Source organism: Hypanus sabinus, chromosome 13 (assembly GCF_030144855.1).
Source record: "Hypanus sabinus isolate sHypSab1 chromosome 13, sHypSab1.hap1, whole genome shotgun sequence".
Lineage (NCBI taxonomy): Eukaryota > Metazoa > Chordata > Chondrichthyes > Myliobatiformes > Dasyatidae > Hypanus > Hypanus sabinus.
The window spans coordinates 42,217,702-42,232,219 of NC_082718.1; the positions used below are offsets into that span (position 1 = coordinate 42,217,702).

At 36.2% G+C, this 14,518-nt stretch overlaps 1 protein-coding gene across 7 annotated transcripts in view; it reads left to right on the forward strand.

Annotated features, from left to right (window-relative positions):
- bltp3b (bridge-like lipid transfer protein family member 3B) overlaps window positions 1-11,407 on the forward strand; it is a 139,518-nt gene extending 128,111 nt beyond the window's left edge. For all 7 annotated transcript variants that reach the window (XM_059987496.1, XM_059987498.1, XM_059987499.1 and 4 more), the window contains 2 exons: window positions 5,877-6,058; window positions 10,575-11,407. In XM_059987496.1, coding sequence (XP_059843479.1) covers window positions 5,877-6,058; window positions 10,575-10,691 — 299 coding nt within the window. In that variant the 3' untranslated portion in view covers window positions 10,692-11,407. The remainder of the gene's footprint in view (window positions 1-5,876; window positions 6,059-10,574) is intronic.
- The last annotated feature ends 3,111 nt before the right edge of the window (window positions 11,408-14,518 follow it).

A 14,518-nucleotide genomic window follows, 5' to 3' on the forward strand; every position in this document is an offset into this window, starting at 1 on the left:
TCTATGCATTTTTTCCCAGTCCCACTCAAAGTTCTTCGATTAGCTTGTCATTGATGACCTGTTTGATTTGTGGACCAACAAACATGCCTTCCTTTATCTTAGTATCAGCTTTTCTGGGAAACATCTATCTCAAATATCAAAATCCTTCATGGAATTTATTTGTGCCTAGTGACCGCAGATTCCTTCCTTGCAGTCTTGAACCCAGTAGTTCTGCTTTTGCCTTTGACAAACCCAAATCTCTGACCAGGTTATTTAACTCAGAATGAGCCATCAGATGAGGCTCAGTCAACATAAAGGGTTCAATATCTGTATCAGTATCGATGTTGCTTTCCACTCCTGGCTTGTGCATCATGGCATCTTCATCTGTCTCCTCTAGATTCCGTGTCTCTAGTGGCTTTGGTATTAGAAACTATTATCAAGTGGCATAGGTCTCACGCCTGAAAGAAGATTAGGGTATTCAATGGATTTTTTGTTTTTAGCAGAGAAACCAGACACATTGGTCAGATAAAAGTACCAGTCTGTCACATGATCCTTCTGTTATATCAATTGGACAGCGAAAGGCATTGACTTCCAAGTACCTGTGTCAAACTTCAAAATCGACAACACATGTTGCGCAACAAACATGAGGAGCCCAGGATTTGTCTTGGTCATCAATTTTACAGCCAAAACAGAGCCCATAAGCTTTCTTAATAAGAGGAGTCTTTGAGATTTAAGTGTATACTCGCCATAAAAGAGAAATGATCACAGTTGTTGCAATGTTGACAAGGCATTTTGCTATCTCAAATACTCCTGAAAATTCAATTACTTTATTATAATGAGTACACACAATATGCTATGCGTGTGGAGCAAGTGCATCAACGTGATCGCAAACCGATATAAATGAAAGCATAATGCATAGAATGGTGTGTGCGTGATACTTTTATAGCCTTTCTAAAACTTGTCCTGCCATGCAGCATCCACCCTGTCTAAGTGTTCCCAGGCATTCCTGGATAAGATAGAAAACGTTTCAGCTTACATTGTGTGCAATATTTTAATTGACTTGAATTATGAATTGAAATAAATGTAGGCAATTACAAAAACCATCGTGCATGATAGGGAAATTTCAAGGTGCTTTTCATGATCAGCAGCCCAAAATCCATAAGCTCCAATGCTTTAGGCGCACTTGTCTCCATCAGCAGTTCAAATTCAGAATCAATCTCTGGCAAATGGACATGCTTTAAGTGAGACCATCTCTGGAGATCCCTCTGACAAGGAATATTCCCTTTGTGAATTGACGTACTTTCCTGCATATAGATGTTAAGTAGTTCACAATAGTTTTCACATCTAACTTCCAATCCTTAAACAATGTGGCTACTCACAACCTTCTCTTGATCCATGGTGCATAAGAGAACGTGTGTTCTTTTTCCTCTTAGGTTGAGCTTGTTTATTAGCCCACTGTGCAGAACACTGCAGTACTTCCTTGATGTAGGAAAATATGAGTAACTAGTTTGTTATCCTTCTTAGACTTCACCTGTACTGGAATTATAGGTAGTTTACAATCATGATCACCAGCCCCTATAAGGCCATTAGATACTGGGGCATTACTCACTGTTGTGTTTGATTCTTTCACAGATTGTTACGATTCTGCACCCTTTTTGTCACAGCGAATATGAAGCATGCTGGGACGCTTGCCACTGCCTACCTTGCATGAAAGATGCTTCCATTAGTCGTTGCTGTTGTGTCCTCTACACAAATAACCAAAGCAAACACCACTTTCCTTTAGGAAGGCAATCTTCTCATTATGAGGCCTTTTCTCCAAGTGAGGGTACAAATCCACTGTACGTTCACCCCCACAGAACAGACAAACCCTTGTGGCTGACGAGACCATTTCCTTTTCATTAGCTCCAGGCTATTTTAGATTTGCTTCTCATTGGCCACAGTAGTGGCAAAGCTGCTTCCATTAGTCTTAGAACAAAGTTGTAACTTAGTTTTGTTCATACCCTGCTTACTGCAGGTAATGTAGTATCCTGTATATTCCCAAACATCAGGTGGGAATCCTTACTTGTTTTTCGATAAAATCAGCAATGGCAGTGAAAGTAGCCTCAAAGTTGTACCTGTCTAGTATTTCACAGACCACCCTTCTCCATAGATCCCTAAGCATATGGGACAAATTCTTTAAAGCAATCAACATATTGACAGGCATGTCCAGCACTTTCATGTACTGAACTTCTCCCATGGTATTACAACAGCCTTTAAGTAAAAGACCAAAGTCTTGAAGAGCCTTCACGTCTTCAGATTTAATAGGTGGCCGAGAAAAAGCCTTTTGAATGTAGGCTGATGCAATTTTCTGCTCAAAACCAAAATGATCCTTAGCTTTTAGATATCCTTCCTTAGGATTAACATGCTGGCAAATTCTGACAAGCTCTCTAGGGCAACCTATAGTGTACTGTTCAAGGAAATAGAGGTGGTCACCATAATTGTCAGTCTTTCTTTCAACACTATTCTTAAAAGCTCTTATTAATGCATGATATTACAATGGATCGCCATAAAGATTGGAATCTTTCTTTTAGGCAAAGATGCAAAGGGTTGTCATTGTACCAATCAGGTTGTTATTTTCATTTTGTGTCCTTATGGCCTCCATAATACTAATCAGACCTTTATCATCTAAAGCACGAGTGTCTCCATAAAACCCCAATGAGCACCTTGAGCTGTTGAATATGACATAGGTTCAGAGTGCCTCCGTAGTGCAGGCTGAGAGTGAACACCCTGAACTACCCCTTGAGGGCTCTAACTCTTGTTTCATAGATATCTGAGGAACAAACGAATCAACATTGACATTGAGTGTTCTCTGTGCCGCATCAACGTAGGAACTCATACCATAGGATTGTCCTGCTGGAGCACTTTTAGCATCCACTGTACTTGAGGCCCATAGCACATTTTAGCTTTGGCCATCTGTGCTGCAATTTCTTTCAGCAACTTAAGCTGCTCCATCCTTCATAGCTGCTTCTTTACAAAGCTGTTTTTCATTTCTACGAAGCTGTTCTTCTATCTGCTTCTTTTCTTTCTTGTGGCTCCTCTTGCTCTTCAAACACAGGTTTATCCTTCATTGTTTATTGCTGTGCAATTAATGCAGCTATATTAGCCTCCATTAGCCTCTATAATGCATGCAGAAGAGGTATGAAATAAGGAAGATGTTCTGCTAGCAGCGAAGCTTGGAGCATGGACATTTGATGCACTGATGCTCGGGTGTATGTCATCCTGTAGATCCTCAGCTTTATGCACAGTCAAAACATGTCTTGAAATTTGAGAAACATTTTTACTTGTTTCGACCTTAAACCTTAATCATTGCTTTGTTTCAGCCATTGTTTAGCATCTGCTGTGTCTAAATTAATAAAAAATTCATTATCGGTAAAACTTTCAGTTTACTTATCTCTTTCTGGGTTAGGAACTAAAGACAACAGAATGTAATATTGCTTAGCAATAGCTTCATGGAAACCATTCTACTCTAAGATGAGACTGCACTTGATACATTTTCTGAATCTCCCATAAGATATATAATTGATGGTATTAAATCTTTAATTTTGCTCACTTTTCTCATATTCCTTTTGAGAACTTTTGATTCTATTTTTTAAAACTTTCTCAGTAAGTTTAATTTCTCTTTTAGTCCTGACTTCAAGGTCTCTGGCATCAGTTCCACTCATGTTGCTTTCCAGCTGCGATCACTCCAGACCAAACAAACAGCGTTCAATTCAAATGTCAGCAACCAGAATATTTCAGCACTTCATTAGAAGAAAGCAACGAACCCCTAGGCAAGCGGCACACCAATGAGCATATTGGTACTGCTGACCATCCCAAACTGTGTTCAAGCCGTAAATAAACGGCATGAATCAATAAAAGGTTGTTACTGCAAGTTGCTTCTGGCTCCTCAGTGTTGTGATTCCAATTTCGCCAACGGGTCCAATGCAGTCCTTTGGCGTAGACTGTGGTGTTCATTTGGTGTAACTATCTTTTTTAAAAAAAATTTTTAACAAAACTTTCAATTTCCAGATACACTTACATTTACATTTCTTCCCCTCACAGGTATCAGCTATCAGAACACTTCCATCAAAGTATAGGCATCACCACAACATCCTATACAAAAGCCCTTATTAGTATAGCAGACAGGTTTGCATCTATATACTGCAGAAAAGGTTGCCATGTTTTATAAAAACTCTTTGTTTTTGAGTGTACAGTACATGTCAAAAAGTCCAAAGGAAGGTATTCCATGATTAATTTACGCCAACCAAAAAGTCCAGGGGCCTTATCGGATATCCAACAAAGTAAAATGTTCTTACTTGCATAAAAGGTCAGGATTTTAAAAAGTTTTTTCTGATGTGCATTAATAATATGACTGCTGGGTAAGCCTAAGAGAAAAGACACTGGGTCCAGTTCAAGCTCCATCTTCAGAATCTTTACAATTTTACCCAAAATATCACTCCAGTATGCCTGAAGTTTGGGACAAGTCCATAAACAGTGGGTGAAAGTTCCAATATTTACTTTACATTTAGAACACACTGGAGATGTAACTATCTTTTTGTTGACAAAAATGTAGCAGTTACTCGAATACAAACCAAAACCACGCAGTAACAAAGCATGGGGGTTGACACAGTATGACACAATAAGCAATTTGTAAAGTTGAAGGAAGTACATTCAATTTTTTATTAGAAACCAGCAAAAGGAGCGAAACAATAAAAACTAATGGAACTAAAACTAGCGATATAACAAAATAAGCAGTCTTAGCATATTTAAACATACTTTAGCCAAGCGTGCCAAATGTATTTAAGTGGTCAACAAAATGATACCACCCCTAGCCCGCTCCCGAGCTCTATCCAAACTAGATGTAACTAAAGACAGAAAACATGAATACATAACCAAACTCTTCACTTCTACCATGTCCCAACCCACATGACTATCAACCCATAATAAACACTCAACATAAAATACAGCAGACAGAAAATAAATACATGATTCCTACACCAACTATATTTCAACATTCCATTCAGACAATAGTTTTCACAGTTAGAGTTTGACATTTTAGAAGTGAGCTGGCTATGCAAGTTCATTTGTTAAGGACGTTATTGACTTGGTCTTGTCAGAGCTGAAGATGATGCATTGGTTGTTAAGCATCTGGCAATTTTGTTTATCTACAGGAATTCATTCATTTTATTTTTTCCCCAAATGTGTGCATTTTGTAACAAGCTTTGCTTATTTCTGTTGTTTATAATTTTCAATGGTGATCAAATTTGATAACATTTTACTTTAGCATCACTATGATTGGTACTAATCATACTAAATTTTTAGCTTATTTAAATAGAGATCTGTCTTAAATAAACATGAGCTTTGCAATATAAGTGAAACTTAATGAACACGTCACAGCATCCTCTTAGATTATCATGAAATGCTACCAAATCTCTGTGTTCTGCATACTGTTTCAACATTTTACAAAAATCAGAGAATGAAAAGTAATGACCATTGTCAGCAAAATACAAAAGACGTTTTTTAATGAAATCAGTTTTTTTTCCAGTTTAGCTGAGATCTTTTGAGTTAATACGACTCTGCAGGTTTTCTGTATGTATTTAGTTCAGCTTTCGTAGGTGGCTTGAATATTTGCTGTACATTGAGCACAAGTACAAAGTCTGTGTAAGTTAATAATTCTTGTCCAATAGATGGTAATAGCTGGTCAGTGTTTCATTGTATTTAAGGTAAGCTGTGCATATTTTGTACCTTGTATCTGGTTTGGAACTGTAAAATTAAATCACTGGATCAAAGTAATATCTTGCTTATTTTCTAACAAGCTACTTCACCTTTTTACATTAGATTTGGATGCTTTCTTGTTTACATTTGTTTCTTTTACCCAGGCGCCCAGTTTTCTAGTCAGTCTGAAGCAAATAGTGGAAGTACAAAGCAAACAATATTATCATGCTTAAAAAGTGATGAATCAAAAGAAGACAGATTTGTGTCACAATCTACTCAAACAGATCCAAAGGATCAGATTGTACCAGGACAATCAGAGGCTGGGAATTCAGCTACCAGAGAAAAGGTAAGCACTCATGAGAACAAATCAAACATCTTCTCTACACCAAAACCAGAAGTTGTACTTAATTAATTTGTAAAAACTGACAGTAAAATTTACAATGTATAATAATGAAATACATTTACAAAGTACTGCCCAAAGTAGTTCATAGAAGCACTATCAAACAAAACAATTATGTAAGGATATGATGTGGAGGATGGCCAACAGCATATTTTTGAAAGTTTATTTTTGAAATATTGTAAACAAGCGAGAGGAAGAGGGAGGAATCTCGAAAACCTGAAACTGAACAACTGAAAGAATGACCGGTAGAAAGAGAGGGATTACTACAGTTGATGGACAAAGGCAGAGTGGAATGGAGGAATACAACTGTGACAGAAGGTTTATACATGAAAGTGGAAGCACAGGGCACAAAATAAATTCTAGCCATGCTGTCAATTGTATTTTTTATGCCATGAAGGTGACAGCCAAATAAATAATTTGGCCATAGATGTCTCAGCCTGAAACATTAACCGTACTGTTTTCCATAGATGCTGCCTGGCCTGCTGAGTTCCTCCATCATTTTGTGTGTGTTGCTTGGGTTTCCTGCATCTGCAGATTTTCTCATTTTGAGAACTGTTTATCTTTCAAAAATTATCTTAGCTTTCTCCATCTAATTAAGTTGTAATTATTCCAGAAATTCTTCAGTATCCACTCCAAGGTTTTTGACAAGTAGGGCAGTACTCTAACCAAGGGCTAACCAATAATCACAGTCATAGATTTGTGTCACTGAACCTATTTACAAAATCAGTTGTCCCAAAGTTTTTTAAGCTAAGTTTTAAAACTTATTTTGCCCTCTTCAAATGTTGATGAAAATAACTAACACTAAGTCCATCTAATCTGTGTTGCTATATGTTGTACCTTCAAGTGTGCAATACTACATGTAATCATTGACCAGAATATCATAATTTTATCTTCAGACAATTCATTATCCACTTTGAAACACTGTTTCTTGTACCCAGATAAAGTCTTAATGAAGGGTCTCGGCCCAAAATGTCAACTGCTTATTCCTCTCTGTAGGTGCTGCTTTATCTGCTGATTTCCCCCCATCATTTTGTGTGTGTTGCTCTGCATTTTCAGGATCTGGAGGGTCTCTTGTGTTCCAGATAAACCGCTCATTGCAAGAGAAGTAATAGCCTCATGGGCACCATAGTTCATTCTTCTCTCCATTCGGAAAAACATGTGTTCACAATGATACCCCTCTTAATATACACCCCAGGGAGAATGGCTACAGACAGCAGAAACTTCAAGGTACCATCTCTGCAAAATCCTCCAAATTGACAAGCAGAATCATCTTAATTTTTCAGTCCAACAGCCCTAGCAGAGAGTTTATAAATTATAATCAGCTGGCTCCAATGAAAGGGCCACATGCCTGACACCAGACTCTTGAAACTACTTTAGTCCTGTCACAGAAAGAGATTACAAGGTAAAGTCAACACTTTAGAATATTCATAAAGCCTGTTCAGGAAAAAAAATAACATTTTTGCTGTCTTATGAGAATACTTGGCTTGTGACCAATCAAATTGAGATTGTGTTGAGAATCTCAGGACCCTTTGCAAGTATACAGAAGACCACCTGAAGCTACAGGAGAGACATCCCATGTTCCCCACCCACCCACCACATCAAGAACCTCTGTGCTCTACCTGTGACAGAACCTGCAGATCTCACTGGCCTTTTTAGCCACTTCATTGTTGACTCCTGTAAACTTTCTGAGGAAGGAGACTTTTTTTAACATCTGTTCAAATACAGTGTTCTCCTGTAATCTTAACATGCTGCAATGCATTCATCAGTACTTAAAGATTAGGACAAAATTGCCTGACTCATTGACTTCCTCTAGCATCTACAGACTCCTGTGTTTTCATTTTACAAAATAATAGTTTGGCAACATTTGGAGTATTGTGTGCAGTTCTAGTTGCCTAGATTGGACTGGGGAGAATAAAGGCGATTCATTGGGATGTTGCTTGGACAGGAGAACTTCAATTTCGGGGAAAGATTGAACAGGCTGAACTTGTTTTCCTTGAAATGGAAGAGACTGAAATATGACCTAATAGAATTAAATAAGATTACAAGCTAATGCTCAAAATATTTATCCAGTAAAAACTGGAGAGCTTCTGTTTAGAAATGTAAGCTCTATGAACCACTTTAAATTGTAGAAGAGAATGACGAGCACAGAAAGATGATTTATTAACCCATTTAAGAACTTTATTCCATCTATCATCAGAAATCTGACAATTTAGGTCATCCTCCCAAGCTTTTTTTTATTTTATCTAAAAAGTCTTGTCTAGAATCAATCAACAAGTTATAAATACCGGTAATAGAACCATCAACAAAAGGTTTTAAATTTGAAAGATCATCCAGTAAATTTTTATCAGGACCTATAGGAAAAGTAGCTAATTGGAAACGTAGAAAATTTCTAATTTGAAGGTATCTGTAAAACTGTGATTTTGGGAGTGCAAATTTATTTGACAATTGGTCAAATGAAGCAAGAGATCCTGAGATAAACAGGTCCCAAAAACACTTAATACCTAATTCATCCCAATCTTTAAAGACTTTGTCAGTCATGGAAGGGATAAAAAAATAATTAAGGAGAATGGGAGATGATAATGAAAAATACGCTAAACCAAAAAATTTTCTAAATTGAGACCAGATCCTTAAAGTTTGCTGAACAATTATGTTATCTGTTGTTTTATTTGCTGAAAAAGCAGAATATGATCCAAGAAGAGAGACAATCGAGGAATTTTTTACAGAATTAACTTCTAAGGAGACCCATGATGGGCAATCTTTACGATAAATATAATAGGACCAGAAAGTAATATTCCTCATATTGGCAGCCCAATAGTAAAACCTAAAATTGGGTAGGGCTAGTCCACCCATCTCTTTATTTCTTTGTAAGTAAACTTTACTTAAACAAGCTTGTTTATTATTCCAAATATAAGAGGTTAAAATTGAATCTAAAGAATCAAAGTACATCTTAGGAATAAAAATAGGTAAGGCCTGAAAAAGATATAAAAATTTAGGAAGAATCTTCATTTTAATCGAATTAATTCGGCCAATTAGGGATAAAGAAAGAGGGGACCATTTAGACAGCGTCTTTTTCACATAATTCAATAAGGGGTTTAAGTTTTCTTTGAATAAATTCTTGAAGTTTTTAGTAATTCTTCCAGTTTTTACCCGAATCAACTCTGCTGATGCCTCTTTAATTCATATGTTTTGGTTTTGCCCTACAATTGAAAAGTTTTGGCGGGAAGTATTTCATACCTTCTCTCAACTTTTTAGGGTCCAATTTGACCCAAATCCCCTTACTGCCTTGTTTGGTATTATTGCAGATGAAGATATAACTTTAAATACTCCTAACCTACAGGTTTTAGTTTTTACCTCTCTTTTAGCAAGAAGAGCAATCTTGCTTAAATGGAAGGAGTCTACCCCTCCTACACATCTTCAATGGCTACGTGATATTATGTCGTATTTAAATTTAGAAAAGATCTGCTGCTCAGTCTTAAATTTGAAACAATCTTTTTATGATATTTGGGGACCTTTCCTAAATTACTTTTCCAATTTATAAAGTTTAACAGTGCACAGACTTTTATGTATATTTTTAACTTCTCTTCTTAAGTGAATTTTTTTTTCTAATTATCCATTATCATCCATCAGCTTTTTTTTCTTTGGTAGTTGGTAGGGGGTTGACTTTTTATATATATAAAAAAATTTATTTTATGAAGTATGACCTATCTTTAAAATTTTTGATTACGGAGTGATATACCTTTATGTGTTATGCTATAACATTTTGATCAATTTTATGACAATATATGAATGTACACAAGTTATGTTGAGATGTGTCTATGTGTTGCACTCTGTAAATCTTTTTTTTCTTCTTCTGAATAAAAATATTGTAAAAAGAAAATATTTCTCCAGTGGTTAAGGTAACAAAAGCAAGAGGAGGTAGTTTTAAGGTGAGAGGTAGGGGATTTAAGGGTAAGTTTTTACCTTTTTAAACACTAGTTGATATCTGGAACATGCTTTCAGAAGATGTGATGGGATATGCTACCAAGTTTAAGATGCATTAAACACCTAGAAATGCAAGTCATTGAAATTTATTGTTCTAATGTGAACAAATTCCATTGGCAGAGATAAGCGATGTAAGTTTCAGCATGAATGTGTTGGACCACAGGGCTTATTTGATAAGTATTATTCAGGTTGAGACAGTTGGCTCTCTGCTTTCATATTCCACTAATTTACAATTATGGAGGCTTACACTGATTCTTGACTTTCTCAAAGAGCATGCAAATGAAAATCAGCAGTCAACTTTCATGTGCTTTGTATTACCTAAACCATTGAAATGTTAATTAATCAATTAATTGTTTGTGCACACTGACCATGAAAAACATATTAACACAGAAGAAAAAAACTGGAAAAGAAGAAGATATTAGCGAACAACTTAAAGTTAAAGAAAAATAAGTCATGATTGCCTTTTTGTTCTTTTTTGTAGTTACTTTTGGAGGAAAACGAATGCCTAAAACAGGAACTAGCCAAAACTAAATTGGCTCTTGCTGAGGCCCAGATGGAAAACGACAGCTTGTTGCAACAAATCAAGAGGGTTAACTGAACTCTAATCATAGTGAGTTACAACTCCTTGTGGACTGCATTAAAGCAGAAGTTTCTTGAAACTGTCACTGTTTTAACTTTGCGGTCTTCTTGCTGAGCATTGAACAAACTTTATTAAGAGAAACTTAACAGTATGTCTGCTGAAGACAAACTTTTGAATGTGAAAAAAAATCTTACCGGTCTGTTTGACATCATTCAAACGGTACAGGCAAGTATAGTACAATTGTTGAGCTGCATAGGTGTTGCACCATGTGTTAATGGTGTTTATATTCACTTAAATCTAGAATCAGTGCTGTCATAAAGGGGTTTGAAATAAAGTTTGAAATAAAATATTGTGGGTAAGTAATTTCTTTCATACAACTGACTTGAGTTTTGTTATGCCATCAAGAATTGTTTTCTAAAACAAAATCCTGTTCCAGGAGAAGAGGAGTCTGAATTTGCACTGTAATTAACAACCATGTATTTGTTTTTTCTGTGTAAAATCTGTGATATAGAATTTGTACAGCTTAACATTAAGTGTGTGTGCTTTATGCATTAACGGAAGACACTGTTGTTGCTCAACTTTGTACTTCTGCAAAAGTCCATCTGATTTAACATGTCATTTTACATGTAATGATGGATTTAACAAAAAATGATGCACATCTTTACATAGCATCTTAATTCTTCCATAAATAATTGTATTAAAATTGTACTCAAAATAAAGTACAGCAAAATTAACTCAGTACATTTTAACCTTTTTTTACATGTTACTGAATTGTTACTAAAAATACATAATAGTTGCATACATTCACACATTTCCTTTATTTTGTAATGTTGAGTACTCTGTGTCTAATATACTTTTCTCCTTGCCCCCAAGTCCATGTTTGTTCATAATAATTGATTTTGTCATTGATGTAAAAATTAGGAGACCAATTGAAGTCTTAAATATAGAGAAATGGCAAATAATAATCATGAACACAAGTCTATACCATTGCTACCAAGAAAAATAACTCTCATATGACATTCAATGTAGCCACTATTGGGCGTCCTATTGTTAAAATCCTCGGGAGAAATGGTGGGGAGACTTGTGGTATGACATGAAACTTGCTAGAACAAATATGTACTGTAGTAGCAGGAGCTAATCACTCCGATTCATGAAAGCTTTTCCATCTATGCAAAGAACAAGCCACGGTCTGTTACAATACTTACCGTGGGTTCAGTATGTAGTTCCAACTGAATTTAAAAAGCTTAACAACAAGCTGAATCAGTCTGCATACCAATGACTATCCAAAACATTCACTCCCTCTACCATTAGTGTATTGTGGGTGCATCTAGTACCTGCATTTATTTATCTGAACAATCACATGTAAGTTTTTATGCTATTTACAACACTTGCACATCCCATTCTTTACCCCTGCTTCAGATCACACAATTATGATTTGGTAACATATTGCTGTTTTTATTATGATCATCATTTATAACTGATTACCACTCGAGAGCTTTCTGGGAGTAATTTCACCAAATGGATTATTGTTTAAGCAGAGCTTTCCACCCAATAACACTTAGACAGGCACATGCAGTACTGAGGTTTGCTTGCAGCATCCACCTCCTATAAATTGATAACAAAATATCATGAAGCTATTTAATTTTTTTCTATTCCTTCCCTGTGATTGTTGTATCATTGTATAATGTTTTTATTCAAATCAGTGAAAATATACCTTGGTTTGATGCCACATATTTCTGGAGATAGAGTTAGTGTAGTAGTTAGTTCAAAGTCTACAGCCCACAGAACATTGCCGAAGATCTCCGGCGCCATCTTGTTATCTGACACTATTAGAGCTCAAGGAGCTCTGGAGTTCAATTCCAGTGCTGTCTGTAAGGAGACTGTACACTCTCCCCATGAGTGTTTGGGTTTCCTTTGGGTGCTCTGGTTTTCTCCCACAGTCCAAAGACATATTGGTTAGTAGGTTAATTGGTCATTGTAAATCATCCTGTGATTACGTTAGTGTTGAGTATGTGGGTTGCTGGGTGGTGTGGCTCAGTGAATAGGAAGAGCCTGTTCCATGCTGTTTTAAAGAGATAGATCGAATGGATCGATAGGATAGATAGATTTCAATAGTGATGCAATTCCTTCCATACAAGCACATGCAAATTTAATTTGTCACTAGAATTACTTATGTAATTAACGAAAGAGAACAATTAGTGACGTGCACTGTTCCTGTACAAAGTGAGATGTGGTTCATTTATTTATTTCTCTGTCACATAGGCAGTTATTACCTTTCTAATCTATTAAATATGGTTTGTAAAACATTTCCCATGTTTCATTGTTCCTATCTGTTTCCTAATTTAGCAGTTTATTTAGTAACTGTCAAACAAATGTAAACATGGAGACTTAAGTAACAGCCAAAATGACCTAAATGGAAGGAAATTTATTCCCATGATGCAGTAATGAGAATTTGATTAATATATTGTCATGTTTGTAAACTGTGCATATAAAATTAATGCAAAATAGCTTAAAAATTAATCCTATAATTATTTGCTAATTGCAGCCACTATTTTAATGGATATTTTAACTGAACCATACAGTACGAGATATATTAAGTCAAAATTACTTCATAAATAAGATTTGTTGTTTTACTTTTATGTTTTGTACAATTTGTGATTTTATCCAGATTATTTATCAAGCACTGAGCAAACTATTGCTATGATGAGTAAGAGATGACCTGATTTCCAAAAGGCATAAAGTTAAAGAAGACATTTCTTTAATATCTTAAGCAATATTACTTTTTTATTTTCATCTTTTACAGTTTCAAAATAACAAGAAAGGAAAAGGGCCCGAAGCAAAAGTTTGGGCACCCTGAATGACCAGTATTTAGTAACAACCCCTTTGGCAGGTATCACAGCTTGTTAATGCTTTCTGTGGCTAGCTAAGAGTCTTTCAATTCTTGTTTGGGGGATTTTTGCCCATTCTTCCTTGCAAAAGGCTTCTAGTTCTGTGAGATTCTTGGGCCATCTTTCATGCACTGCTCTTTTGAGGTCCATCCACAGACTCTCAATGATGTTTAGGTTGGGGGACTGTGAGGGCCATGGCAAAACCTTCAGCTTGCGCCTCTTGAGGTAGTCCATTGTGGATTTTGAGGTGTATTTAGAATCATTATCCTGTTGCAGAAGCCATCCTCTTTTCATCTTGAGCTTTTTTTTATAGACTGTAATATTTGCTTCCAGAATTTGCAAGTATTTAATTGAATTCATTCTTCCCTCTACCAGTGAAATGTTCCCCGTGCCACTGGTTGCAACACAGCCCAAAGCATGATTGATCCATCCCATGCTTAACAGTTGGAAAGGTGTTCTTTACATGAAATTCTGCACCCTTTTTTCTCTGAACATACCTTTGCACATTGTGGCCAAAAAGTTTTATTTTAACTTCATCAGTGCAAAGGACTTGTTTTCAAAATGCATCAGGCTTGTTTAGATGTTCCTTTGCAAACTTTTGATGCTGAATTTTGTGGTGCGGACGCAGGAAAGGTTTTCTTTTGATGACTCTTCCACAAAGGTCATATTTGTGCAGGTGTCACTGCACAGTAGAACAGTGCACAACCACTCCAGAGTCTGCTAAATCTTCCTGAAGGTCTTCTGCAGTCAAACGGGGGTTTTGATTTGCCTTTCTAGCAATCCTATGAGCAGTTCTCTCGGAAAGCTTTCTTGGTCTTCCAGACCCCAACTTGACCTCCACCATTCCTGTTAACTGCCATTTCTTAATTACATTACGAACTGAGGAAACGGCTACCTGAAAATGCTTTGCTATCTTCTTATAGCCTTCTCCTGCTTTGTGGGCATCATTTATTTTAA